Genomic DNA, 26,313 nt, shown 5'->3' with positions numbered 1-26,313 from the left:
TATTCCTGGGCCTCCACTGAAAATGGGTTCTATGCCCAGTAAGACTTTCCCAGTAAATAAATGTCAGATAAAATAAACAGAGATATTACTATCTACCCATGTTGCTACCCATTTCTTATTCCAATATAGCTGGCATCATCTAATTAGTGAAGGATGTATGTATTTTAAAATATCCTTAATGGAAGCAGTTGGTTAACATGGTGAATGTGTCAGATGAGTCAGTGTAACTGGAGCCAATCTATAATTTAAGCTAATGTTTCATACCACGTTTTGCTGTCATTAAGGCTAAACACATTATTATGCTGCTATGCAGTTTGAGAGATAATGATCTAAGTGTGCTGTTTACGTGTTTATCTTTTCTATATGCTCTGTATGAGCTAGCTATTATTGTGGCATTATTTGCTGAATGTTTCACCTCTGTGATGATCTTGCATCCTTCTCAGATGGACCAGCACCTTGAACTATGTCCAATTTATCTAACTAGGTTTCATTTTCAGTGTTTTATTTTAATACATCATATAAAGCACAATTCTTGACTATTGCTCTCACTCCTGATGGCTTCTGCTTAGGGGACTCCTTTGAGTTGAATACTATGTGTCAGTTAGCAATTAGCAAGTGGTCTTTCAACTGTTGAATACAGCTTATTTATTAAAGAACCTCTTGTTAGGGACATTAGTACAATACAATGGACTTTATCCAGTCACCTGTGCTACTTCTTGCTATATTACCCATTCATATCTGTAACTCTGTGAGACACTCTTTTGTTTTTGTTGGAGGTTGAACTAGTGCTTTTAAAAGAGTTGGCTGAGTGACTGGGGGTGAATTAGAGGTGTTCTTTCATTTTTTATTATTTATATATATTTTTGCTGTAACGCAGTGTTCCAGATATAAGAGTGCCTGGAATTAAATGAAGGGATTTTTTATTATTATTTATTTATTTTATTTTTTTTAGTTTCTATATTTTGATGGAGTTTATTAATGAGAGTTGCTTGACTGAAGTTTGAATGTTAAGATACTTTTGAAAGGATATATTTCAGGGGTTCAAAGCCATTAGTAATGCTATCGATTGGTGGGTGAAGTAACAGTTGATTTAAGTTGTGTCATATTGGAAGAATCTGTTTCCAGGGGGTCCAGATTTCTTGTGCTGAGAGGTTGAGAGACATGACATTAATTAAGTGGTTAGAAATCAATAGAGGTGGGATATATGACAGGTATTAATGAATGAATGCTGAATGATTATTCCTCCTTATGATGGATGTAGCTTCTACCCATGTTAGATGATGTGTTAGATATCGATTTTGAGTGTAATATTGCATGGAGCTTAGGGAGATTTAGATGACCAAGGAAGGCTGTGGAGGTGATAAGTCTCTTAAAGGAGTAACCCTTTATCTTATAATTGCACTCTGCATCTCCCTTCTTCTCCCTGTAAAAATAGGTGTACTTCAAGGGTCTATCCTAGGGCCTTTACTTTTTAATATCTTCACTAATCAGCTCTATACTTCCTGTCCTCAGTCATCTTTAGTGCAATACACAGATGATTCTACAGTCATCACCACAGCCAACTCTCCCTCCTAGCTCTTCTCAGCTACTCAGGCATCTTTTAACTTAGTTGAAACATGGCTCTCCAACAACCAGCTCATCCTTAACCCTAAAAAACAAAGCTGTTACTCTTCCTACCTAAAAAATTCAACAATATTAAACCCTCCTTCTCCATACAGTCCCTTAATAACACTCCTATTCAGGTAGAATCCAGCACTAAGCTCTTAGGCGTCACTATCGACGATCAGCTTAAATTTGACTTGCATGTTAATAACTGTATCAAAAAGACTTATTCAAAACTAGGGCTCCTTTACCGTAACAAGAAATTCCTTACCTCTGAAGCCAAGATTACTCTCTCTCTTACCTACCTTCCACCCAGTCTAATGTAAAACTCTCAAATTCTCACAAATCTTAGCTCAATACTCCTGACCAAACTCGAATCTACCTACAACAAGGTAGCTATATTTGCTGCCCAACAAACCTACAAATCCCATGACTGTCTCTCTCTAAAACACCTAAACAGGCTTGAATTACCCCACCAGCTTCTTCTCTCTCAGTTCCAGATCATTCATTCTATCCTATACCAGCCTTCCTACTGTCCGACACTATCCCCTCTCATCTCCCATTATTCTCCCTCCAGGCCTCTCAGAAGCTCTAACCAAGACCTATTACAAATCTACAAACCCAAGTCTAAATTTGGATGTAACGTGTACAGCTATCACCCCGTTATTGCCTGGAATAGGTTCCCACTAGAAATCAGGACCCTTGCACATCCTAAACAATTTAAGACAGCCAGTGGTGCTGTGGTAGCATTGTCGCCTCAGAGTAAGATGTTGTCCCATTTGATTCTCAGCTAGAGCGTCTTCTGTGTGGAGGCATGCGTGAATGGGTGTGCCTTCATTGAAGGTTGTGTGTCAGGGCTGGTAACTCGGCACGTAAAAATCCACTACCAAACATTAGCGGATCGAAGTTCCGCTGTGGTGACCCCTAACCGGGATAAGCCTAAAGACACAACAACCACCACCAAAGAGCACTTTAAAAGTCACTGGTTCTGCCACTGCACTCTCCCTCCTTAAACATCCCCTACTTCTCATACCTTAATCTAGATCCTGTCCTTAACTCACTCTTCTCACTAGCTCTCTCTAATCTTCCTTGACTACTCTTTCTACTGTCTTCTAAAACCTATTAAGCAAATCACCTCAGAGAAACATTCTATTGTAATTGTCTTGCCTTCATTCAACTACATTATGATAAAAGTGGGTTTTTGTAACCACTTACCCCAAAAACTATATTCATCTTAATGACATATTTTCTTTTTATACATCTTGAAATAGTTTTGCTATACTCCTGATTATTGACATTGTATAACATTGTATTGCTACTTAATGCCTTGTAATAATCCTGTAACATTGCTGTTTAATGCTAATTTATAATGAAAATTGTATAATATGTTGGAGCTTTTCTTCCCGGGCCAACGCTGAAAAAAGGCTCTTTAGCTCAGTTGGACAAGACTGGTCAACAAATGTAAAATAAAGTAAATAAATAAAAATTATTTGGATATATGGATTAAGCTGAACTCATGAAGCTGAATGCACATTTTTTGTAAATATGTTTCTCCTGCATGTGAACATTGTGCTACTTGTGTTTGTTATATATGTTCAGATTAATAAAAAATTAACTAAAACAGGTGAATGTCTGAATTATCTGCTGACTTTGTATTTGTGGAGCAAACCTAAAGGAAAAGCCTCACGTGATGAGACAGGCTAACCCTATACTTCCTATAGGAAAGGCTAAAGAATTAAACATTTTCAAAGTACATGCATCTAACATTCTCTATAAGCCCCTTTATACCTCCATCAACTTGTGAAGATTTGAGAGGGGTAAATGAGAAGGTATATTATCAATGTAAAAGTTAAGGAATAAATAACTGTCACTTAGTATACACACCAGCCACCTCTTAGCCTCTGATAGGGGCACATTAAGTAGACTTCCCCGATGCGTTTCTTGAAAGATATCACCCAGTGCCCAGTCCAGCAATGCACTATGGACCTTTAAAGTGATATTTCTTCATTGTTCTAGCACAGAGGATGCCTAGTTCTCACCCCTAATGGAAAACACGGGTAAACTATGTAAAGGTATTGAAGCCATCAGGCAGGCCCAGTTGGGGATTTAAAAAAACATAAAGCCAAAATTCACAAGTTCCTTTTCTGGACCAGAAACATCTTCCACTTAGTCTCTCCAGAAAGCAGAAACGCTACTGGCAAGGGGATCCTTCTAACTCAGCTTGAGCATAACATACATCTTATTGCAAGTGCTCCCAGGAGAAATCTTACTTATCTATGAGTCAAACCAAATGATTCTGACAATTCATCACCTTAGCCCCACGAGTAAGATGAATGTGTGGGAAAAAGGTAACTCACGTGATACCAAAAAAGGGTAATATATGTGTATGAAAATACAGTATGAACTGGTAATGTACGGAAGTAAAAGCTTTCATCATTTTTCATATAGAAGTGAATGTCCTGACAACATGCAACGCATTTTACAGCACAGCACTTTACCAAGGGGGGCTGCAGCAAATCACTGCTATATGTTATCACTATCACTTCAGCAGGACTAACTTTATTAATTTTTGTCTGTTTGTACATTTGTTTATTTATTTAATCTTTGCTCACTGGGTAAGTGTGCAGGTCTATGGATGCTTGTCAGCCATGACTTGAGACAAAAAGGCATCACAACTTCCATAAAACGTACATGAAATTATTATATGTAACAATACAATAAAAAGGCATATACTTCAACAGATAGCATAAAAAGCAAACCGTTATAAAGCAAAGCTTAAGAAAGTTAGCACTCAATGTTGCTAGACTGGTAATGGATTATAGGAGCCTTGAATTGAGCATGTATACCATTAAGGCAATGGCAGACACCAGTAATGTGGAGACATACAGCGACATCTCTTAACTATAGGCCTATAGCTATTCTATCAACTTTATCAAAATAATTGAGAAATGCATCCAGTCCCAATTACTATACCACATCTTGGAAAACAATTTATTAACCAATTCACAACATGGCTTTAGACCTCAACACAGCAAAACTACTGCACTTCTAAGCTTTCTCCATGCCATAAACACACATAGAAACTCAGGGAATCCTGTGCCTGCAGTTTTCTTAGACCTATCAAAGGCCTTCAATGTGGTATCTCAGCATAAACTACTACAGAAACGAGCTTCCCTAAAAGTCTCAGCCCCTTCATTCCAAAACTACCTATCTAATAGATGTCAGGCAGTAAATGACAAGATACCATCTCAAGTTTTCTTCCTGTGTCTGTTGGTGTACCAAAAGGGTCTGTCCCAGGTCCTGTATTCATCTTCATTAGCAACCTTCCCAGGTTAGAATATAGGTTATAGAAACTCTATAGTCCAGTCTATGGATGACTTTAATCTGCTCTGCTAAAACCCTACAACACCTCCAAGAAATCACCCAAGAGTCTTTCACCTCCATAGAAAGATGGTTCATATCTTCTCAATTACTTCAAACCCCCATAAAATAAATGCTATTCACACCAAAATAAATGTCAACTCAAAAAGACTCTGTTCTGTATATTATAATGCATTAATACTCACTAGATCAAGTAACCCACACCAAACTTCTAGGTAACCATAGAGGAACACTTCAAATTTGACCAGCATATAAACAGGTAGTCAAAAAAACAAAATCACCAAAAAAAATGGGCTCCGTATACGGGATTAGATCATACCTAACAAACACTGCAAGGAAACATATCTCCACCCATACTAACATATGCAGCCCCATTCTCACCAACGTACAATCCACACAGTTAGAACAACTCAAGCAATGCTACAATAAAGTGGCCAAATTTACCACCGATTTGCCGAAGTGGACCCACTAGTACCCTGCACTAAAATAGCTACAATGGATGGAAGTCCCTGTCACAAAAGGATATATTGTCAGCCCAGCTATATGGAATTTTGTAAATAATTATATGTCATTTGAGAATATTAATATGATTTATATAGAAATGTAAGAAAAGGAGATACTGCCAGCCCAGCTTTCTGGAATTTTGTAAATAGTTATGTGCCATTTGTGTATATCAACATGATTCACATGCCTGTGTTACAAATGTATTAGAACTGTGTGTCATGTTGTACAGACGTGTGCAGAAGAGATATTTTAGTACTGAGCAGAAATGTATATGCACTGTTGTAACTGTTTAACAGAGGAGACTGAAAAAGAGGAGATTAACTTGCAAAACTTCAGAAGAATGTTTGAGGTTAGGTTACTTTATAGCTGGGCCATAAACAAAACATGTTCTCTCTCAGTTTCAGTCAGTAACAGACACAATGTCTAGAACTAGAAGTTTTCTGTATTGCCTTTACATGTGAGGGAATATAAATTATTTTACGACTTCCACCATTTGCCAAAGATCTCAGGGCTATGCATTTTTCACAGGGAGATGCTAAATGCTGGCAGTCTCTAACAATGGGGGTTTTCACCTGGGATAGTCAGATGACAAAAGTGATGTCATCCTAAAAGTATCCCAGCAGCAATATTTGAGATATTAATTTAAGACCTCTCTGAGAGAGAGAGAGAGAGAGAGAGAGAGAGGGCATTTTGTATTTTGTCTTTGACCTGGCAGCTTCAGCTGGGAAAACCCACTCATCACATCGGTCTTGTCTGGCTCTGTAAGTAAGTTAACTAGGGTACAGTAATTTCTTTTAGATTCAGTAAGGAATATAGTAAAGATTAGTTTAGGTGTTTTCTGCATTTATTTGAGACTGGCCTGCAATGTTGTTTTAAATATTTCCTCTGATTTTGAACTCTGAAGTTACTGTGATGATTTACTAAGTATTTTCTTGTTATTTTATTTATTATTAAATATATTTAAACATATCTTTGTGACTGATATTTGTGAGACATATTTAAGCTCTTAGAGTACTTGCAGATCTACTTGGTGACACTGTGCAGGCAACTCCTAAAAGCCTTGCTCTTGGTCAAACTGTCATTTGGATTAATAGTAACATTACACAGTGAGACTGGACACCCTTTGTTAAGGGCTTTAAAGTAGCCGATAAGGAGTGGTTGGTGGCAGTCCAAAGTACCTTATAATCTAGGCAGAAGGGGACATAGCTAGTAAACCTGTGCTAGCCTTTCCCAGGTGTGTGTGTGTGTGTGTGTGTGTGTGTGTGTGTGTGTGTGTGTGTGTGTGTGTGTGTGTGTGTATATATATATATATATATATATATATATATATATATATATATATATATATATATATATATATATATATATACACACACACACACACACACCAAATCTCAAAGTGTGTGTGTGTGTGTGTGTGTGTGTGTGTGTGTGTGTGTGTGTGTGTGTGTGTGTGTGTGTGTGTGTGTCAGCTACTTGGGCAGGGACATGAAGCACTGGTAGACAGAGAGGGTGCTGGAGGTCTTGGCTTGGCCACTCAGCTGAGATCTCAACCCTATAGCTGTGTCAGTGGGGAGCCTTATTGGGGATCTGGAGAAAGAGGTAGAAACCAGCCCCAGACTGACTGTGGTCTCTGTCTGCTCTTAAGGGAAATTGCACATTACTGTGTGTGTACGTGTCATCATCCCAGTGTGTACATCCCCCACTGTTGCCAGTGGTGAGGACTGAGGATCCTTTATTACTGGGCCAGTGCTGGGGCATCACATATTAATTGGTGGGCAGTAGTGGGATATCCGCATCACATACTAATTGGTGGGCAGTGGTGGGATATCCATATCACATATTAATTGGTTTGCAGTAGTGGGATATCCACATATTAGGGTTCAGTGGTGTGGATACTGAATTCCTGTAGCCTGTAAACAGTGGGCACTAAGGAAGGTATTTGTACTGTCAATCAGCCACACAGTGAACATTCAGAATTTCACATCACAATAGTTTTATTTATTTATTTATTTTTTGCTAGCTTAGTTAGTCAGGGAGAGCAGGCAAGAATGTCAGCAGAGGAGTATGTCAAGCTGACAAGGAGCCAGTTGACTGAGATGTGCCAAGACAAAGGACTGGTGCATGCCAATCTGACTAAAGCAGAGATGACTGCAGCCCTAATCACAGCTGCATCACAGACCAGCAACCAGGAGGACAATCAGACTGACCTTGGAGATGTACAACTCTCAGAAAATGGACAGTTCAACCTTTCCACAGAGGACTTAAAAATCCATCTGGAATTAAAGAGAATTGAACTGGAGACCAAATGGTTAGAACTTAAGTCAGCAGAGAGACTGCAGCATTTGGAGGCTGAAGAAAAGGAGAAACAGATGGCACTAGAATCAGCGGAGAGACTGAAACATCTGGAAGCTGAAGAGAATGAGAGGCAGTGGCAACATGAGAAGGAGATAGTGACTCTTTGCCAGGGTCATGCAGGTAATGACGAGGGCATAACCAAACACCAGAAGCCACAAAGGTCAGTAAATTTCTTCCACAACTTACAGAGGGTGATAATTTTGATAGTTTCATTCATATGTATGAAAGGGTATGTAAACAGTATAATGTTGACCAAGGGCTTTGGGTACAGTTCTTGACCACCTTACTCCATGGTAAAGCTGTAACTGCTATTTCTAAATTGTCTGATACTGATTGCTTAAATTATAATAGTGTTAAAAATTGTCTTTTAGAGTGTTTTAAGTTAACACCTGAAGCTTATAGGAAAAAGTTTTGTGAGCACAGACGCAAGGCAGATGAAAGTGTGTGTGAATATATTGCTGAACTAAGCACTTATTTTCATAGATGGATGAGTGGGTGTCACGTCATCACTTTTGAAGAGCTAGCAGACCTTTTGGTGAGGGAATAAGCCCTTTGAACTTTGCCCGAGGACATGAGAATCTGGTTAGCAGATAGGCAATGAAATACTGCAGATGAGTTGTGGAAAAAGGGAGACCTATACCTAGCAAGGGGTCCTCTTTGTAATTTCGAAAACCCAAAATCTCAAGTTGCAAAAATACCAATCCCAGAAACTCGAGATTTTGGAATCTCAAAATTACAAAGTAAAAAATAAAAAACAATAAAAATACTAAAAAACATTTTTGAAGGGGGGCACCCCCCACACCTCCTGCAACTTAAATATACCATCTCCGTGATCACGCTACAGTGGAGAGAATGGTAAGCGTAACGGGAGCATTACCATTCTCTTCACTGTAGCGCAACCGCGGAGATGGTATATCTAAGTTGCAAGGAATGTCTGCAAAAACGTTGTTTTAGCTAGTTTTATTTTTTTGCACCTCTTTGTAGTTTTGAGATTCCAAAATCTCGATGTTTTGAGTTTGATGTATCAAAACTCGAGATTTTGGGTTTTTGAAATTACAAAGTAGACCTCTAGCAAGCAGGGCATCACTGCACAGGAAAAGGATGCCCAGTGCTGACCATGGGTCTAAGGGAACGCATGGTGGGCAGCCTAGACTGCCCCAACAGAGTCCACCAGTAGCAGGGGAAGCCACTAGTCCAGGTACACATCCAGGACCACGGGTTAAATGTTTTAAATGCAACCAGTGGGGCCATGTAGAATATAGATGTCCACAGAGGCAAGGTGGGGAACAAAAGGTGGGGGAGCCAGTAAGTGGAAATGACTGAATGCCAACAGTAAGTTATCTGATAACAGCAAGGGTACCAAACTACCACAAGAGATTATATCCTATCTTAGTAAATTGGAAACAGGCCACTGCTAAGAGAGATAAAGATTCTGACCTCACCATTGTGAATCCTGCAATGGTTAAAAAGGAGCACTACTTGCTTGGGCAGTCTATTCCAGTCAGAACTTTAGGCGGGACCCCATTCCAAATACCTTTGGCTCAGTTCACCTTGACTGGGAGGGTGGAAAAGGAAGCCAGCGAGTAGGTGTGTTTGAGGATATCCTTGCAGATGTCCTGATAGGGAATGATTTTGATAATGTAGTACCTTGTGTGCATGCAGTCACACGCAATCAGGCTTGGAGACAAGCATGTGGGACTGGTAGCCTGGGGGCGGAACCAGACAGACTGCAGACCTGAAGCCAGGACTGGTGTGGTGGTTACTTCAGGGAGGGAGCTTCCCTGTAGCAGTGTGACCGAAGGTGAGCCATAGCTGCTTGTGGATACCGATGTTCCCTTGGACAGAGAGACTGCAAGGGCAGAGGTGAGTAGTAGTACCCAGGCTGACAGTAAGGCACCAGTGTCAGAGAATACCAAATTTCCTATGGAGGGGGAGTTGGGAAGGGTTACAAAGAGAGAGTTGTGACAGGCTGAGCTCTCAGACCCTACATTACAAGGCCTGAGGGAGGTAGCTAGTGAGGCAGCTGATTCTCAAGGTAAGGAGGATTATAAGGTGAATAATATAGCAGTTGGTAGTGTCCAGAGACTACCATTGGGCACTTCTAGCCATAGGCTGTGATATTCCTTTGCAGGTCATATGGACATAAAGCATACCAAGAAATGTATTATGCAGAATGTTATTGGCCTGGGATTTCCAGAGATGTAACACAATACTGCAGGACCTGTGAGCAGTACCAAAAAGTAGGCAAGGCAGGAGATAAGGTGAAAGCACCTTTGATGTCTTTGCATGTGATTGAAGAGCCATTTCAGAGGGTAGCTATGGATGTGCTGGGGCTTCTGAGTACCCCAAGTTCCACAGGGGAAAAATATATCCTAGTGCTAGTAGATTATGTACCACATACCCTGAGGCCAAGAAAGGTGGCAAATGCTTTGCTAGAGATTTTCAGCAGGGTAGGTTTCCCAAAAGAAATACTGACTGATAGAGGTGCCAGTTTCTTGTCAGACCTGCTGGCTTGTCTGTGGGAGCGTAGTGGGGTGAGCCACCTAAAGACCATCCCCTACCTTCCCCAGACTAATGATCTTGTTGAGAGGTTAAACTCTTCACTCAAGACCATGCTATTGGCATTTGCAGACCAATTTAAGAGGGAGTGGGGCATATATTTGCCCCATCTGTTGTTTGCAATTTACAGAGAGGTGCCCCAGGAATCCATAGATTTTTCACCCTTTGAGTTGCTTTATGGGCATAGGGTGAGGGGACCTCTAGATTTGATTTGTGATGAGTAGAAGGGTGAGTGTGAATCCCACAAGGAGTTTGTTGTGGTATATGTCCTAAACCTCAGGACAAGGCTCAGGGAACTCATGGGCTTGGCCCAGGAGAACCTGGCAGAAGCCCAACAACAGAAAAAGGTGTGGTATGACAGGAATGCTCGAGCTAGAGAGTATGCTGTGGGGCAGCAGGTAATGGTTCTCATTCCTGTCAGACACAACAAGCTGCAGGCAGCTTGGGTGGGACCCTTCAAGGTGGTAAGGAAGGTCAGTGATGTTAACTACATGGTAGAACTGCTAGGCAGGAGGCAGGGGCTCAAACTGTACCATGTTAACATGATGAAACCTTACCATGATAGAGAGGCCTTTCTGCTGAGTATTTGCTGTAGGAGTCAGGAGGAGTCTGAGTGGGATCCATGGCTACAGGAAGCCAGCCAGCGAAGTCCCAAATTACTATGGTGGAGCCTCGAGTTGCAGTTATATGATTGGACAGTGCAGCACTGTACTGGGGTCAGCAATGCCAAGGCAGCTGGAATCTCATGACATGGTATGGGGTATTGTATTCCCAGATAGGCTCACCCTCTCAAGCAATATTTCTCAAGGGTTTCTTGAAAAACTAGCTTGAGTTTTTTGGGGGGAGAAATGTCACAAAAGGATATATTGTCAGCCCAGTTATCTGGGATTTGCAAGCATTGCTCAGGAGTCTGTCAAAGTTTTTACATACCAATCAGTTACCATAAATATATGTGTATATATATATATATATATATATATATATATATATATATATATAATATATTATATATACACATCCAATACACTGATAAACTGTACTAAATACTATTACACTCAATGCATTTTATTTATAATTAGCTTTGTGCTATTTTAGTGTATTATGTTTATGTAAATATACATAAAATAAACTCAACAGATGGATTACAATTAACTATCGGCATTGTGTACTGTCAGATCCATAACAAGGGTGAGGCGAAGGGGACAGCTGCCGCAGGCACAATCTATTAGGGGCACTATCGGTGGGTGCCAATGTTGCAGGAGTGCAGTACCATCACTGATTTATAAAGCTAAAAGGTTATTGCAGCATACATCTCAACTGTACATATTGTCATGGAATGTCCATATTTTTGGTCTGCTCTTCATACAACTTGTAGTTTTCTATCAAATCATTGAGGATCAAAATCACTAAATCATGACTTAGATCCGAGTTTCAGACTTCACATCCTTCAGAAAATGCATGCCAACATAAAACCTGTTATTCTAGCAATTTTCTAAGTTTATAAGACCAGTATATTTAAAATCTGTGCCTATTTTGGGGGCTTTGTCTCCCTGTTATTTTAGGTTTTACCCAGAATTTTTGTGATATGAAGCTGAGAGGTATGTATTGCGGCCTCATCAGTGATTGGTGATACTGCATTTTTGGTCACGGTTGAACCACTTAAATGCTCCGTGTGTGTTGTAATAATTGTGGCAAGCTGCTTCTTTTGCTTACTACAGCTACAGACATACAAAGGAGCTTTTTTTGGGCTTCAAGTTAGAGAAAAACAATTTTTTTGATGGGGTGTGTGCAAGTATAGGAAACTACACAGGGCACCAGTTAACCTAGCTATGGATCTGTGCACGGTCACTAAATCTCAGCAGCTTCTTAAAGCTTCACCTGGATGTCTTACAGTAGACATTAGTAGTAAGCAAAGAATCATTAGTCATTGCAGCTTTACTGGAAGCCAAATTTCATTGCTTGTAGATGTCAGGATAGCTACTAAAGTCAGTATTAAAAGTCGCAAATCTTTAATCAGCTAAAGACATTTTCACAGGAATCTAAAGCATCTTAGGCATCACATTTTCTGGCAAAGAAACTTGGCTTACTAATTTCTGCAAATGTCTGCAATTTCGATGTCGCTTCCTTGCATAACATATGATCTCAGACTCTGGTAATGACTTGCTACAGCTGATTGTATGTGAGATGTCTGCACAGCATTTTCATTTGCTGTCAATCTGGCTCCTTCCCTTCTTGAAGATGAGGTAAATGTCTGGCACTTTTATCACAGTATTGCTTCGGTTTCATCTGTCTTTACCACGGTAGTTCTGAAACTTGTATTTTTTCCTAGCAGTAATAGTCCAAATGACCCAAGCTGCTTAAATTTTAACATTCCTCCTTTCAGTAACTAAAGGGGCAATATATTATCAGCTTACAACATATTTCTCTATTGTATTTTTCACCGTTTGAACATTCATTTTGAGGGAAATAGAAGTAATTGCTAGGATGCCTAACATAAACTTATGATGCCCTTAACCTGTTCTGTAAACCCAGTGTGTTAAGCATTACCATCTGGCTGTTGCACACACTTGAATTTTCAGAGGTATAGGTTCTCGGTTTGGTGGGTGAATCACTGGTAAGGAATTTTCTGATAATCTGATATATTTTCTTTTTAAGCAAACTTTTAAAAATGTCAGAAACAGACTCAGAACAGTACTCTGACTGCTTGGCATTACATATTGTACTTCTGCGTTTACATAAAAAAATACACACACGCACAAGTTTTGTGTGTGTGTATGTGGATATATATATTTCTTCTAAACTCCTACTTTTCATACAGCTTTCAGGCTTTTCTGTTTAGTTTTGTTGCTGTATTGTTTTAGTCTTGGCACCACACTTTCTTAAACAGCCATGCTCGAGTGTTCTGACTACATTTAGGAGTGTGTGAATTATCCTAGCATGCTCTGCGAGTGTACGTGTCTAGCTTTGTAAATGTGGAAATTACCCTGACATGTTCTGCGAATATACACATCTACCTTTGTGAGCATGTGAATTATCCTGGCATGCCCTGCAAGTATACACATCTACCTTTATGAGTGTGTGAATTATCCTGGCATGCCATGCAAGTATACACATCTACCTTTGTGATTGTGTGAATTATCCTGGCATGCTCTGTGAGTACACATGTCCTCTTGCTGCACTATCTCAATTTAATGCTCATTTAGCTCTATTTTTATACCCATAGACTCACATATACAGCTCTACCAAGTATGTTACCTTGCTTTTTTTAACCGAGGTTGCAAAGTTACTACTTGAACTAGCAACCTCTAGACTTTATTTTTTTTATAAGCACACTTCAGACAGATTTGATCCAGTAGCTTCAGTTTGTGCTCTGAATATGCTTGCAAGTCAGTGCCAGACTGCCAGTCTTTCAGCATAACTTCAGATATGTTGTACTCTATTCCAGTATCAAGCTTAAACTGAACATTGACATTTATGTACAGTTTCTCCAAAGAGTCATCCATCTCAGGCTCTCAGAATTTAATACTTGGCAACCCTTAAGTTTGTACAGTATTCATAAACACCTCAGATTTATCCTCGTTGCCATTCTGTAACACATCGCCATCTGTTATGTTGCTTTTTTCTCTGTGATCCCATTCTCACAATACGGCCCATGCACCAAATACTCTGCATACGTGGTGTTTTGATTCAGTACAGTGCTAGGGTGGGGCGAAGGAGGCAACTGCCCTGAGTGCAAAGTTTTAAAGGGCATGATTGGTCATCTGATCCCAATTGCTCTTTAGTGCATATTTGCTTTAAAAAAGACACTATTGCATTTGCAGTCAAACCTGAGAGTGGGAGGGCTCCGTGTGTGGTCTAAACCATGCTCAGTATGCCTTCTAAACTGTAGCAACTGTTTGCTACATTTGTAGCAAGCAGTTTGCTGCAGTTTAAAAGAACAAAAGATTTTTTTTCTAAGATTTGAGGAAGGTGGGGCAAGGCACAGAAACAGGACCAGACTGGTTCCTGCAAATTAGTTCCCTCTGGTACCTGATCACAGATTTTTTTTTTCTTTTTTAATTGCTTCTCAGCTCAGGAGGTGGCAGAGTGGGGATGCATTAACAGGATCTAATTATCCAAGTGCTTCCTGCATTTCAGGAGCACCAACAAACCAGCCACCTTTTTTTTTTTTTTTTTTTTTTTTAACTCTTCAATATTGAGTGGTGCAATATTGAGGAAGGACTCTGGGCAGTAGATGAGCCAGCTATACCTCTGTGTTGCTTTATATTGCCTTGTTTCATGCTTTTTCTGGCACAGTGCTTACCCTAGGTGTGCAGTTCCTTGCTACTTATCTGTCACCAGATGGTGTCTTAGGTAGTCTGTTTTTCTGTTATGTACACTCATGAAATTCGTATTTTATTAATTGTATAGTATTTCCACTTAGTTTGCTACTTATTCTCAATTCCTCTGTCAGTTCTGCACACACTTCTAAGCTGTCAGTCAATGATTATAGCAGCACATTTGACAGTTCACTTGTCTGACACAAAAGTTGCCTTTTTCATTTAGGTTTGATTCTTAGCACCCAGATCTGCTCTGAGTTACAGCACAAAGGCATGAAAATTACAGAAACAACTGATATTGCCAACATCCTGGCAGATAGGTTCAGTGCTAACTTTAACCCCCCCCTCACCCCCTAAAGGGCCCATATCTATACAGGAAGAATGCAGAGTCCCTGTAATCACAACTACGCAGGTGAAAGCTGCATTCTCTAAAGCAAAAAACACAGCATCCATGGGACCGGACAACATCCCAGGCTGCGTTTTACACAAACTTCAGAATGAACTGGCTCCCCACTTAAGCACCATGTTCAATAATAGCCTCGCATCAGGCTTTGTGCCCACTGAATGGTGCACAGCAACAGTTATCCCACTCCTCAAAGGGGGAGCCACCACTGATCCTGGGAACTATAGACCTATTAGCCTGACGAGCCTGGTTTGCAAAGCCATGGAATGTATCATCATGGAACTCATAAACAAAGACATTGGTAACCTCCAAACTCTGGATCCCACCCAGTTTGGGTTTGTGAAAGGCAGATCATGCCTCCTGAACCTGATTGACTTCTTTGAGGCAGTCACCAAAGCCGTAGATGAGGGTAAAGTGGTTCACACAGCCTATCTTGACCTCGCCAAGGCTTTCCACACCATCCCTCATTCTGGAATTATAGCTAAACTCAATAAACTAGGCATAAATCCCAATGTCACAAGATGGGTTGCCAACTGGCTCACTGACAGAACCCACACTGTAAAAGTTGCAGACTCCAAATCTGACCTCAAACCAGTGACGAATGGAGTACCACAGGGTTCCATCCTGGGACCGCTCCTGTTTGGTATCTACTTCTCTGAAGTACAGGTTAACACAGAAGGCCTCTGGCTAACAAAGTTCGCAGATGACTGCAAACTAGGAGCCATAGTCAAGTCCCCAAATGATGTGAACATCCTACAGAAGGGCCTCTCAGACAGATGCCTGGTGTCAGAGCCATGGCCTCAAGCTCAATGCCAAAAAGTGCAGTGTCATCCCGTTTGGTAAAAACTCTGTACCCATGAACTACCACATAGGCAGCAATCTACTTAACACCGAATGTGTGATAAGAGACCTTGGGACCCAGGTGGACAGTAGTCTCTCCTTTGATAGTCACATCACCACAGTAGTCAGGAAGTCCTTCTACGTGGCACACCTCATCATAAAAGGGTTCTCATCCAGGAAAAAAAGAGGTCATCGTTACCCTCGACTCACTCATTAGACCCATTATAGAGTACAACGCCCTTTTTGGAATGTACCTCACAAGACATCTTTAACAGCTGGAAAGACCACAGAAGTACCTCACAAAGAGGATTACTGGACTCAAACAAATGCCCTACAGTGACCGCCTCAAAAAACTCCAGCTTTACTCCGTAGCATATCGCCTACTCAGAGGTGATCTCTGCCTAACATATAAAGCTATGTCAAACCCAGAGCTGTTGGACATGCTACACCTAAAGAAATCCCAATCCCTCCGAGCTACACGCTCTAGGGACCTAAACCTTGTCGCCACAATAAACAGGACATGCTGGAGGGATAGATTCCTATCCCAGAGACTTCCCATACTCTGGAACAGGCTACCCATCTATGTCAAGCAAAGTTCTTCATTAGCACTCTTCAAAAAAATCTTGATGAGTGAATGGGAAATAGGAAATAAACCCCGGGGATCACTTCTGTGTCTCTGCTCATCAGTGGCACCGGAAAATAACTTTCTTTGGTGGCGTAAGCCAGGGAACCTTGTTGGCTAGGCTTGCACAGGCCCTTGGGCCGATAGCCTAGTACCTACCTATAAACCTATGAAGCCCCTCCTTCATATATAGATGTCATTTTACCACATGCATTGTTATCTCTGTTCAATTACTCACATAGTTCCCCAAATTTGTAATCACATGCCCTGTGTCTCAGATCAGTCACATAAGCGTCAACAGTTTCTTACTCCTTATGGTTTCTGGTAAAATAATTATTTGACAGAGGGCACTTTCTTCCTCAATCCACAGTATACCTTAAATTTAATTTTCACTGCTGTGAAACTGATTTTCTACTATTCACCCTGAGCAAAAGTGTTAAACTCCCAGAAGGCTTCCTCACCTGTGACTTCTAGTACCTTTTCATATTCGTTAACTGTAATGTCATTTGCTAAAACAAAAATACATTTTTGTGATTTTTTTTTTTTGTTAATTTAAATTGTCTAAAATGTATTGATGAGTAAAATATTTAATATTCTATGTGTACTTTTTTGCTGAATAACAAAATGGTTACTGTACAACTCTTATCTTTTTTAGTGTATATGTTATTTGACTTTGGATATGGTAAGTACTGTTGCTGTGACTGAAAATATTTAATTTAACCAGATGTGATGATGCACCCTTTTTGATAATGCTAACATTGTGTACATAATATTTTGTTGATTCTGATGGTGTGTACTTAACCTGATTGCACAACTGATGTAGATATAGATTTCAATTTGTGTGGATGCATGCCTTCTGAAGTGCTGAATGATATTAACATTTGAATTAAGGGAACAGTGGGCACTCCAAAATCTCTGCAAACTGCGAAAACATTTACCATACAGAACCCTCCACAACTCTCCTGGACATGGGCAGTCATTACTAAATGCAATCTTGACTATTGACTAGCATTTGTGTGGCATTAGACTGGGATGAAACAGGCTTGAAATGACCTCTGAGTCGATAGCCTAGTAATCTCCTATGATCCTATGAAATGCAGTAAATTAGCATCTGTTTTTGCCATTTTTGTATATGAACAGAAGACCTCTGAACACATACGGTGTGTGAAATCCTGCTGCACTTTTTGCATGCAGTCATGATATCTTTGAAATCCATGTAGACTATCCCCAGAATATGCAGTAACCCCTCATCATCTTTTGTGCAGCACAGTTCCTTTGGGGGGATTTTACCTAGGGTTCTATGCCTGGGACAATAAACACAAACCTTCAAGACTTTCTAGTCAACATGCATTCTCAAAAACTAATAATATAACAAGAAAACTACTTTTGCTGAAAGAATAGAAATTGTCACTTAAAAAAAAATCTGTAAGATCATACTTTCTGGGTAAGAGGCATTTCTTATAGCAGCATTTTAATATGAGTTTTATATAGGAAGCTTGGCTTTTTTTGTTAGCATGTTGATAACAGTGTAACACTTATCTTTGAAGGAAACAACCATGTCTGAGCAACACAATCTTGCCAAATGTTACCATGCATGTTATCATGCAGTCAGCTTTGCTTTAAGATACAAAGTCTGTCTAAATGTAAAAGTGCTTCATATACTTCTCAAGGTATCTGGTAAATCCAAGGAAAATGAAGGCTGTATGTGAAATCCAAGGAAAATGAAGGCTGTATGTGAAGTGATTATCAAAGAAAAGTCAAAGAATAGGACCATTCTGCAGAAAATGCTTATCTAAATCTATGCATTGACAGATCTGGCAGATAATATCAAACGTCAGTATAGTTTACTGCTGTCTGTTAGTATCCTCCCTATTGTCATATTTTCACCATTGTCTATAAACGCGTGTTTCTAAATTCCTGTCATCCCCATGCGCTGTTCCTTGCACGGAGAATAACTCATACTTCTTGTGAAATGACGACTCGCCATCTCTGTTGTGTTCACCCTTTACTCTAAACAATGTAGAGAAGGCCTTCTACAAGCTACTACCAGGAAGCGTATATTCACTTCCACTACACACACACACACACACACACACACACACACACACACACACAAGTTTAAAATGAGTAATCGCAAATGAGTTTGATCAAAACATAAAACATCAGACAAACTAATCAGTGATTACCATCAATTGCTACTAAAATCATCAAAAACAATTCATTGCAAATGTAAACCAATGGGTTATATTTATGATTACCAAAAGTAAAAAACAAAAAACAACTTTTACATGAGGGCCAGTTAAGTATACTAACTCCAGGATTGCACAATCTGAAGGACATTTGAGTAATGCAATAGTCAATCTAATGAACTTTGACCATTACAGAATTTGAAAAACTGTACCACTGATGAGAAACTCCATGGTTTCAGGGCATGTTGAAATAGACATGACAATAAATCACATAACACCCCTATGGATATGCATGTATAAAGTGACCCAACCTAATTTCATTTAAAATGCTTCTGCGATGTTACTAAAATGACTGAATGCAATAGAAATGTTTCAATAACCATCTTAGCACAAATCCACACATGCATAATTCCACATAATACTGATTTTACACCCCACTTGGCAGTCGTTGCGCCATAGAATGTTGTAGTGCTTTCATCCCTTGCATGTACCTATACAATACTTGTTGGACATATTTATTAAAAAAACTAATTGTATAATTTATGTAAAATATGTATCACAACATTGAAACTTAAGTACGTTTATATTTGTATGTTGTATTTGATTTCCTATGGCCTGGGTTGTGGTTGAAAATGGTTCTTTGACCAGCCCAGATAGTCAAGTAGCACCTTTATTTGCTTAGGCAGCTGATGAATAGGAAGTCTATAAACAAGGGCAGTAAGCGATGTTTGTAAATTAGTGAACCAACAAACCAAGGTGTCCCCCCACACTTAAATATAAATGAAAGGCACTTTTTCCATCCATTATAATAAACACTTGACATACAGCTTTCTTTCTAATCAGATCCTGATCATGGTCAAATGGGGCCCTAGGCAGAGTAATGGATCAGGCCCCCCATACACAGCTACACTTCAGCTATTCCAGTGTCCCATTACTTGGCTATTTCTCCGATTTACCATAAACACCACTCAAAACTCTCAGTGTACATAATTTCTGTTTTCCTTCTACTATGATTGCAAATATTTAGATTTAATTTAAAACTCATTTTAGATTTTATAGCACAAACACTGATAGGCATTTGCAAAACAAAGCAATACAGTCTCACAATGAAAACAGACTTAGCATCAAAACTTCACAGTCATTGAAACTGCATTGAAACCCACACTCAAAGAAAATGCATCTGGCCAGTGGCGGATAAAGTTTCTTTTGGGCTGTTTTCAAATCATAGGCCCCTTGTACATATTTTTATGACAATGCAAACATGCATGAGTTCTTTGATTCACCTTCCTGATTGTATTAAATTGTATTCCTTGTATAATACAGCACCACGTGTGAGCATGTTTTAAATTTGTAATTTTTAACATTTTTCTAGTAGCAATGAAATAAAACATATGAACCAATAATAATGACAAAACTGCACAATTCATAACATTCCAACCATAAAATTCCACTCAAACTTCTGTCATTGCAGTCCACCAATATTGGTCAATATGCACAATCTCTGGAGAAGTAAAAGTCATCTGAATAATTCCCCATTAAAGAGATATGTAACTAATGAAGAGGTTGCTGCTAGCAAACAACTTTATATTTCAGTACTTCGTCAACAAATTCAGTGCCTGCTGCCATTGAAGAATAAATTGCCTATGTTACATTAAAAAAGATGTGCTGGTAATATTGCAATAGGGAATGGATGGCAAACTGATAACAGGTTCATAGTTACTAAGCGTCAAAGCCAAAGGATGACATACTCAAGACTGCAGCACCCCAACCTCCTTTAAGTACAACACAGTATCAGCAATCCATCTACATGCTGTGGGAGTATAACCCACAGCCTTCTGCATCAAAAGCAAATACGCTACCTGCTGTGCTACTAACAATACTTTTCATTTCTATAGCACAATAGTGATACCATTTGCTAAGCAAAACAGTTGCACATTGTAAATAATTTTAGCATGAGCAGCAGTAAACTTCTCTTCTCTTGAAGCTCACAGTTCCTTGAAAGATGCACCTGAAACAATTCCTTCAAAAGACACCTGAAACAACTCCTTGAAAATATACCTGAAACTTAATTCCTTGAAAACGCACCTGAAAACTTAATTTCTTTAGCAGCATGGTAGTTGGGGTAGAGGATTCAGGCTCTTCTTTCCTACAACTTGGGTACAGGGTTTGAACCTGAAGAAATTACTAACCACCTGCTGCCCCTAGGGCATTTCTCACAGACACACACACACACACACACACACACACACACACACACACACACACACACACACACACACACACACACACAAGGAAATTACTACCTTGTACTTGTCTGTTGAAGCAGGAATGTCTTCTATTCAAATTGTGTATGTGGAACGGAAGATGTAAACAAACAGGCCTGTGTGCCGATACACACATAGATGCAACAATTGTTGTGACCAGATGCAGAGGGAGTTCTTAAAGAAGAATGTCCTTAAAAAGCATAAGTATTTTTTTTAATATATTTTTTTAAATTAATCAAAAGTAGTGTGATGGCCTCTGGCCAGCGGACCCCTCCCAGCCAATGGGAGCCCCCTCCCAACCAGTGGGCCCTAGGTGGCTACCTTGGTTTCCTGGTGGTGGATGCAGTTCTGCTTCTAATATGTTTTACTGAAAGACTTGTATGCCTCCAAAGCACTGCATATTCATCTATAGCTTATCAGACAGCATTGCTACTTGTATAATAATCTCTGCTTGCTTTAAAAATCACAACAGACATAGAAATGTCTCATCCTTTCATGGTTATTTTGGTCAGATATTTGCTACTATGTTGCTGATAGAAAATGTAACTGCATTTGCAATATTCAAAATTCCACATTTATGTTAAGATTAAACAAAGCTAGACCGCTTAGATTACTGTGTTTTTTCTTTCTTTTCCCCAACTCTAGCATTTTGCATTGATTTTAAAGTACATGATCCATATCGTTATTCCTGACATTCCCAGCTGGGTTGCAGAAGAAATGGCCAAACTGGAATATCAGAGAAGAGAGGCTTTCAAGGTAAAGATGTCATAATTTAATACTTTTCTTTTGTTCTCTGGTTTGCATCCCTATAATATTTATTGAAAGCAGGAAATTTTGTTTTATCCAAGCTTCCCACCAATACCGCCTTTTGCATTCCACAAATGAGGAAAAATAAATGGAACTGCTTGTGCACATTCCGTGTCCATCTTGTAGCCGTCACTTATAGGTAATGTGTCAGTACTGGGGTAGCACCATCCTAGATTAGTGTGTAGCAGCATGTCTCTTATATCTGCTGGGAAACATATATATCAACAGTATGAAGTGATGGACAACAGAATTGTGCTACACATCTGTTACTGGTATCTTAAAAATGCATTAGCTACAAGCTCTCCCAATATCTATCTGGTAACACCTAACCCAGGAATGTAGTCTGAAAGATGTCTTAATAATGATGTTACTTCCTCCAAACATGGAACACATTGGGCATTTTTTTTAAATTCATCCTGTCCTGACCACAATTTTCTTCTTTTGTGGATGACTGATTTTAAACTACCTTTGTCCACTTAATTGCAGAGGTATTTAAGCCTCTGTGGTGCAGCGGTAACATTGTTGCCTCACAGCAAGAGGTTCTCCCATTTGATTCTTGGCTGGTGCACCTTCTGTATGGAGTCTGCATGTCCTCCCCGCAGTCGAGTGGCATTCGAAAGACATGCGTGAATGGGTGTGCCTTCGTTGAAGGTTGGGCATTGAGCTGTCACCTCGGCACTGTAAAAATCTACTGCCAATCATTAGCGGACCGGAGTTCTGCTGTGGTGACCCCTAACCTGGAAAATCCAAAAGAAGAACAACAACATCATCATCAGGATACCAGTGCTCATACTCTGAAATGTTGGCCATGACGGCTTGGTTGCTTGAGTCTCATATTCAGCAGGAGACAGTGTCCAGTAGAATGGCATCAGAACACACCGGCAAGCCTATTTTCTGTTGTGATCAGTGGTGTACAGTTCTGCAAGATATGATAAATTATTATGGGGCGTGGCTCATTCGGTAGCATCACCATGGAAGTGGGCCAAAACATAAGACATAACCAAGGGTTTTGATCTCCTTCTAGAGTGCCTATATTAGAAAATAACACATGACTCATGACTGCATTTTTCTTTTTTTTAGTAGCTTTCTTCTTCTTCCAATATATTTTTCTCTGTCTGATCTAGATACACCAATGTTACTGTATAATATAGTCACTGGGTCTGTGATTCAGTAGCGAAGTGTACCCCTTAAACTTGCGTAGTCACTGTATACTGTTGCACAAGCATATGAGTGCACACCCGTGGAATTTAATTAGACTTCATACCACAAGAAGTATTACAACAGCCCAAATGACTGATAAACACCTGATTTGTGACAGGCAGTAGCACCCCACTGGAAGGAGCACTGCTCCCAGGACATTTAAGTGTTCCCTGACAGATGGTTGTCTGATTTCAGGAAATGTTCCTGAACCTTGTTCTCTGAACTTACAAATAGATGCCAGACCAGACTAGACTGGATACTTCGTGACTGATGAGTCTTACACATTAATTTTAGATATAAATAAATATATTTACAAAAGGCCTGCACTAACATTGAAAAATCTTATTGCGATATTCATGTTAATTATTCATGGCAAAGTGTCTGAATACATACAGACGGTGCATTGAAAATACTGGAGGTTGTAAGGATACTCAGCAAGGGAAAGAGTTGCTTTCCTTTCCTGGGATGGAAAGCAACTAGGACTTTGTGCATTTAAAACTAGTAACGGGATCAAAGGGCAAACTGCAAGACACAGGACAGACATCCTATAATTGTGGATTCTGTCCTATGATAACTGTCTTTCTTACATCATTGCAAGACCTTTCATATAAGGAAAGAGAAGAACTGCAGAGAGAGAGAGAGAGAGAGAGACAGAGAGAAAAAGAAACAAATACCTGATCAATGACTTACTTTCTAACATAAGCTGCCCAGTTTCAGAGACATACTGATAGCACCTCATCTTATATCTGCACCCATAAGGGGATATCTGCCACAGGAGATAGTACTGTTGTGGATCCCACCACAGGTTGAATGCAGTACTGCCACAAATTCCACCATGTACTGCTAGTAGCTACCACAGATTCTATCAAATTCAATGAAATGCTGACATTAAACCCAAACTTCAGTACTACCTCATATCCCACCACAAACTGTATGTAATCATCATCATAATCATCCCCCTTTGTCCCCATATTCTATTTGGGGTCGGGGTGTCGTGAAAACTGCACCATCACTCCCTATTCAGTGCCACTCTCCAACCTTCTTCAGCACTCATGCTTGACTGTTGCAGGTCTTCTCTCACACAATCCATTCAGTGCCACTCTCCAACCTTCCTCAGCACTCATGCCTGACTTTTGCAGGTCTTCTCTCACACAATCCATCCACCTCTTTGCTGGGCACTCTTGTTTCCTCTCACCTTCTGTCTGTCTGTCCCAAATCTTCACCAGATTGTCTTCTGCTTTTCTGTACATGTGCCCTAAACCACTGTAATCTGTTCTCTTTGACCTTTTCTGCATTTGGAGCCACTTTGGCTTCTGCTCTTATGTCCTCATTTCTTCATCTCTCCCACATTGTGCATCCTACCACCCATCTCAGGCACTTCATGTCAATCACTTCTAGCTTCCTCAACTGCTCTGCCTTTACTGCCCAGTTTTCTGTACCATACAGTAGCTCTGGCCATACCACTGCTTTGTACACTTGACTTTTTAGCATATTTGGCATTCTTCTGTCATATGTTACCCCTGACACTCTGTGCCAGTTAGCCGCAGCCCTTCTGACTCTAGCATTGACCTACTCATTCAGACTTCCCTTCACCTCAACCACTCCTCCCAAATTCTTGAAGCTGTTAACCTGTTCCACTATTTTTAATCTGTCTCAGTTTTCAGTTTCTTCTGATTTTCCCCATTTGCTACCATTACAGTTGTGTTATCTGTACTCACTTTCATCTCATGTACTTTCAGTTTTGCATTCCGTTCCTCTACCCTTTGCTGAAGTTCTTGCTAAGTCTACATGTAATGCCGCATACAGCAACTTTGTTGATCTGTCCCCTCCAACCCATTTCCTAATGTAGTCCATCACTGTTATGAACAGCAGTGGGCTCAGAGCTGAACCCCGATGCACACTCACTCTAACTGGGAACCCCTCTGTTAGACTGAATACTGTTTGAACTTGAGTCATTGGGTCCTTGGATATAGCTTGCATGAATTCTATCAATGTTTCTGGGACTTTGAACCTCCGCAGGACTGCCCAAATCAGCTTTCTTGGGACCTTGTCATATGCTTTCTCTAAGTCTAGAAATGCTCAGTTGGATTCTTTCCTCATTTCTAGATTCTTCGCAAGTATCTGTCACACTGTAAACATCCGTTTGATTGTGCTGCTTCCTGATCGGAATCCAAACTGTTAATTTCCTGTCTTACTTTCAACTGCCCCACATATTCGTTTATCATCACCCTCTCCAGAATGTTCATGCAGTGTGACAGAGGTTTGATACCTCTATACTGTCCACAATTGTGAATGCCCACTTTGTTCTTGAACACTGTTACTAGTATGCTTATTCTCCAGTCATCTGGGATACTCCTTTCTCTCCACACTGCGATGAGTACCCAGAAGCCATTTCTCCTCTAGCTCTTCCAACATCTTGATCATATTTGCTGTGACTTCATATGAGCCTACAGCTTTCTATGAATTCATTTATCTTAGTGCTGATGTTCTTCGTGTTTCACTGTTGCAGTCATTACATTTGGGTAATCTGCTGGCAGGTTGCCCTCAGTCGGCCTGATTAAAGTCTTGGGTCCTGCGTCGGTTGCTGTCCCTTCTTCTATGATGTCAGGTCATCAGGGGTATAAAACATGCAGCTGACGCCATTACATCAGTATTTCTTGACGCACGGTGCCCGAAGCAGAAGCAGTTCGCAAGTGCCGATCTGCCGACTCCTGAAATTTTCGTTTTCAAGTTTCAGAACCGAAGTCTTCAACTAAAAGCTATGTACCCTGTTGGGGGAAACTTTTTCTTGCTCTTTACCGATGTCAGTAAAAGTTAATAATTGCATTACTTGTGGGAAGCAAATACCTCATAAGGATTTTCATTTGTACTGTATTCCTTGCCTAGGCCCTGACCACAACGTACCTTGCTGTCGGTTTTGTGCTAAATTTAATCAACGCACTATTAAATGTCGGTATATTTTTGATTATAAATATTTTGGTTCATACTTTAATTATCCAGAAATGTAGTTGGTTAGCAATCTGATTACCGGAATCCCTAAAAAACGCAAAGAAAAAGACAGACCGTCGAGGTCCAAAACTGACGACGACGCTTCTCATAAGCCAGTCGCCAGCTCGCCGATACTCAGTGAGATGCTTTCGCAGCCCCTGATACCCACTACTTCTAATTCGCAGGCCTCTACTGAGACCCATTTGGAGTCCGGTATGCCACGAGATGCTTCAATTATGGAACCCACGGATGTCTCTACTATAGATGGGTCCGGAGC

The 26,313-nt window shown here is 40.1% G+C and overlaps 1 protein-coding gene across 2 annotated transcripts in view; it reads left to right on the top strand.

The window, feature by feature from the left end:
* The window catches only part of ANO8 (anoctamin 8), a 751,060-nt gene that overhangs the window by 709,195 nt on the left and 15,552 nt on the right, over window positions 1-26,313 (top strand). For both annotated transcript variants that reach the window (XM_044090660.1, XM_044090659.1), the window contains one exon: window positions 21,687-21,797. In XM_044090660.1, the coding sequence (XP_043946595.1) occupies window positions 21,687-21,797 (111 nt within the window). The remainder of the gene's footprint in view (window positions 1-21,686; window positions 21,798-26,313) is intronic.

The sequence above is a fragment of the Protopterus annectens genome, chromosome 13.part0, assembly GCF_019279795.1.
Source record: "Protopterus annectens isolate FY-2018-M chromosome 13.part0, PAN1.0, whole genome shotgun sequence".
NCBI lineage: Eukaryota > Metazoa > Chordata > Ceratodontiformes > Protopteridae > Protopterus > Protopterus annectens.
This window is presented reverse-complemented; position numbering and strand designations above follow the sequence as displayed.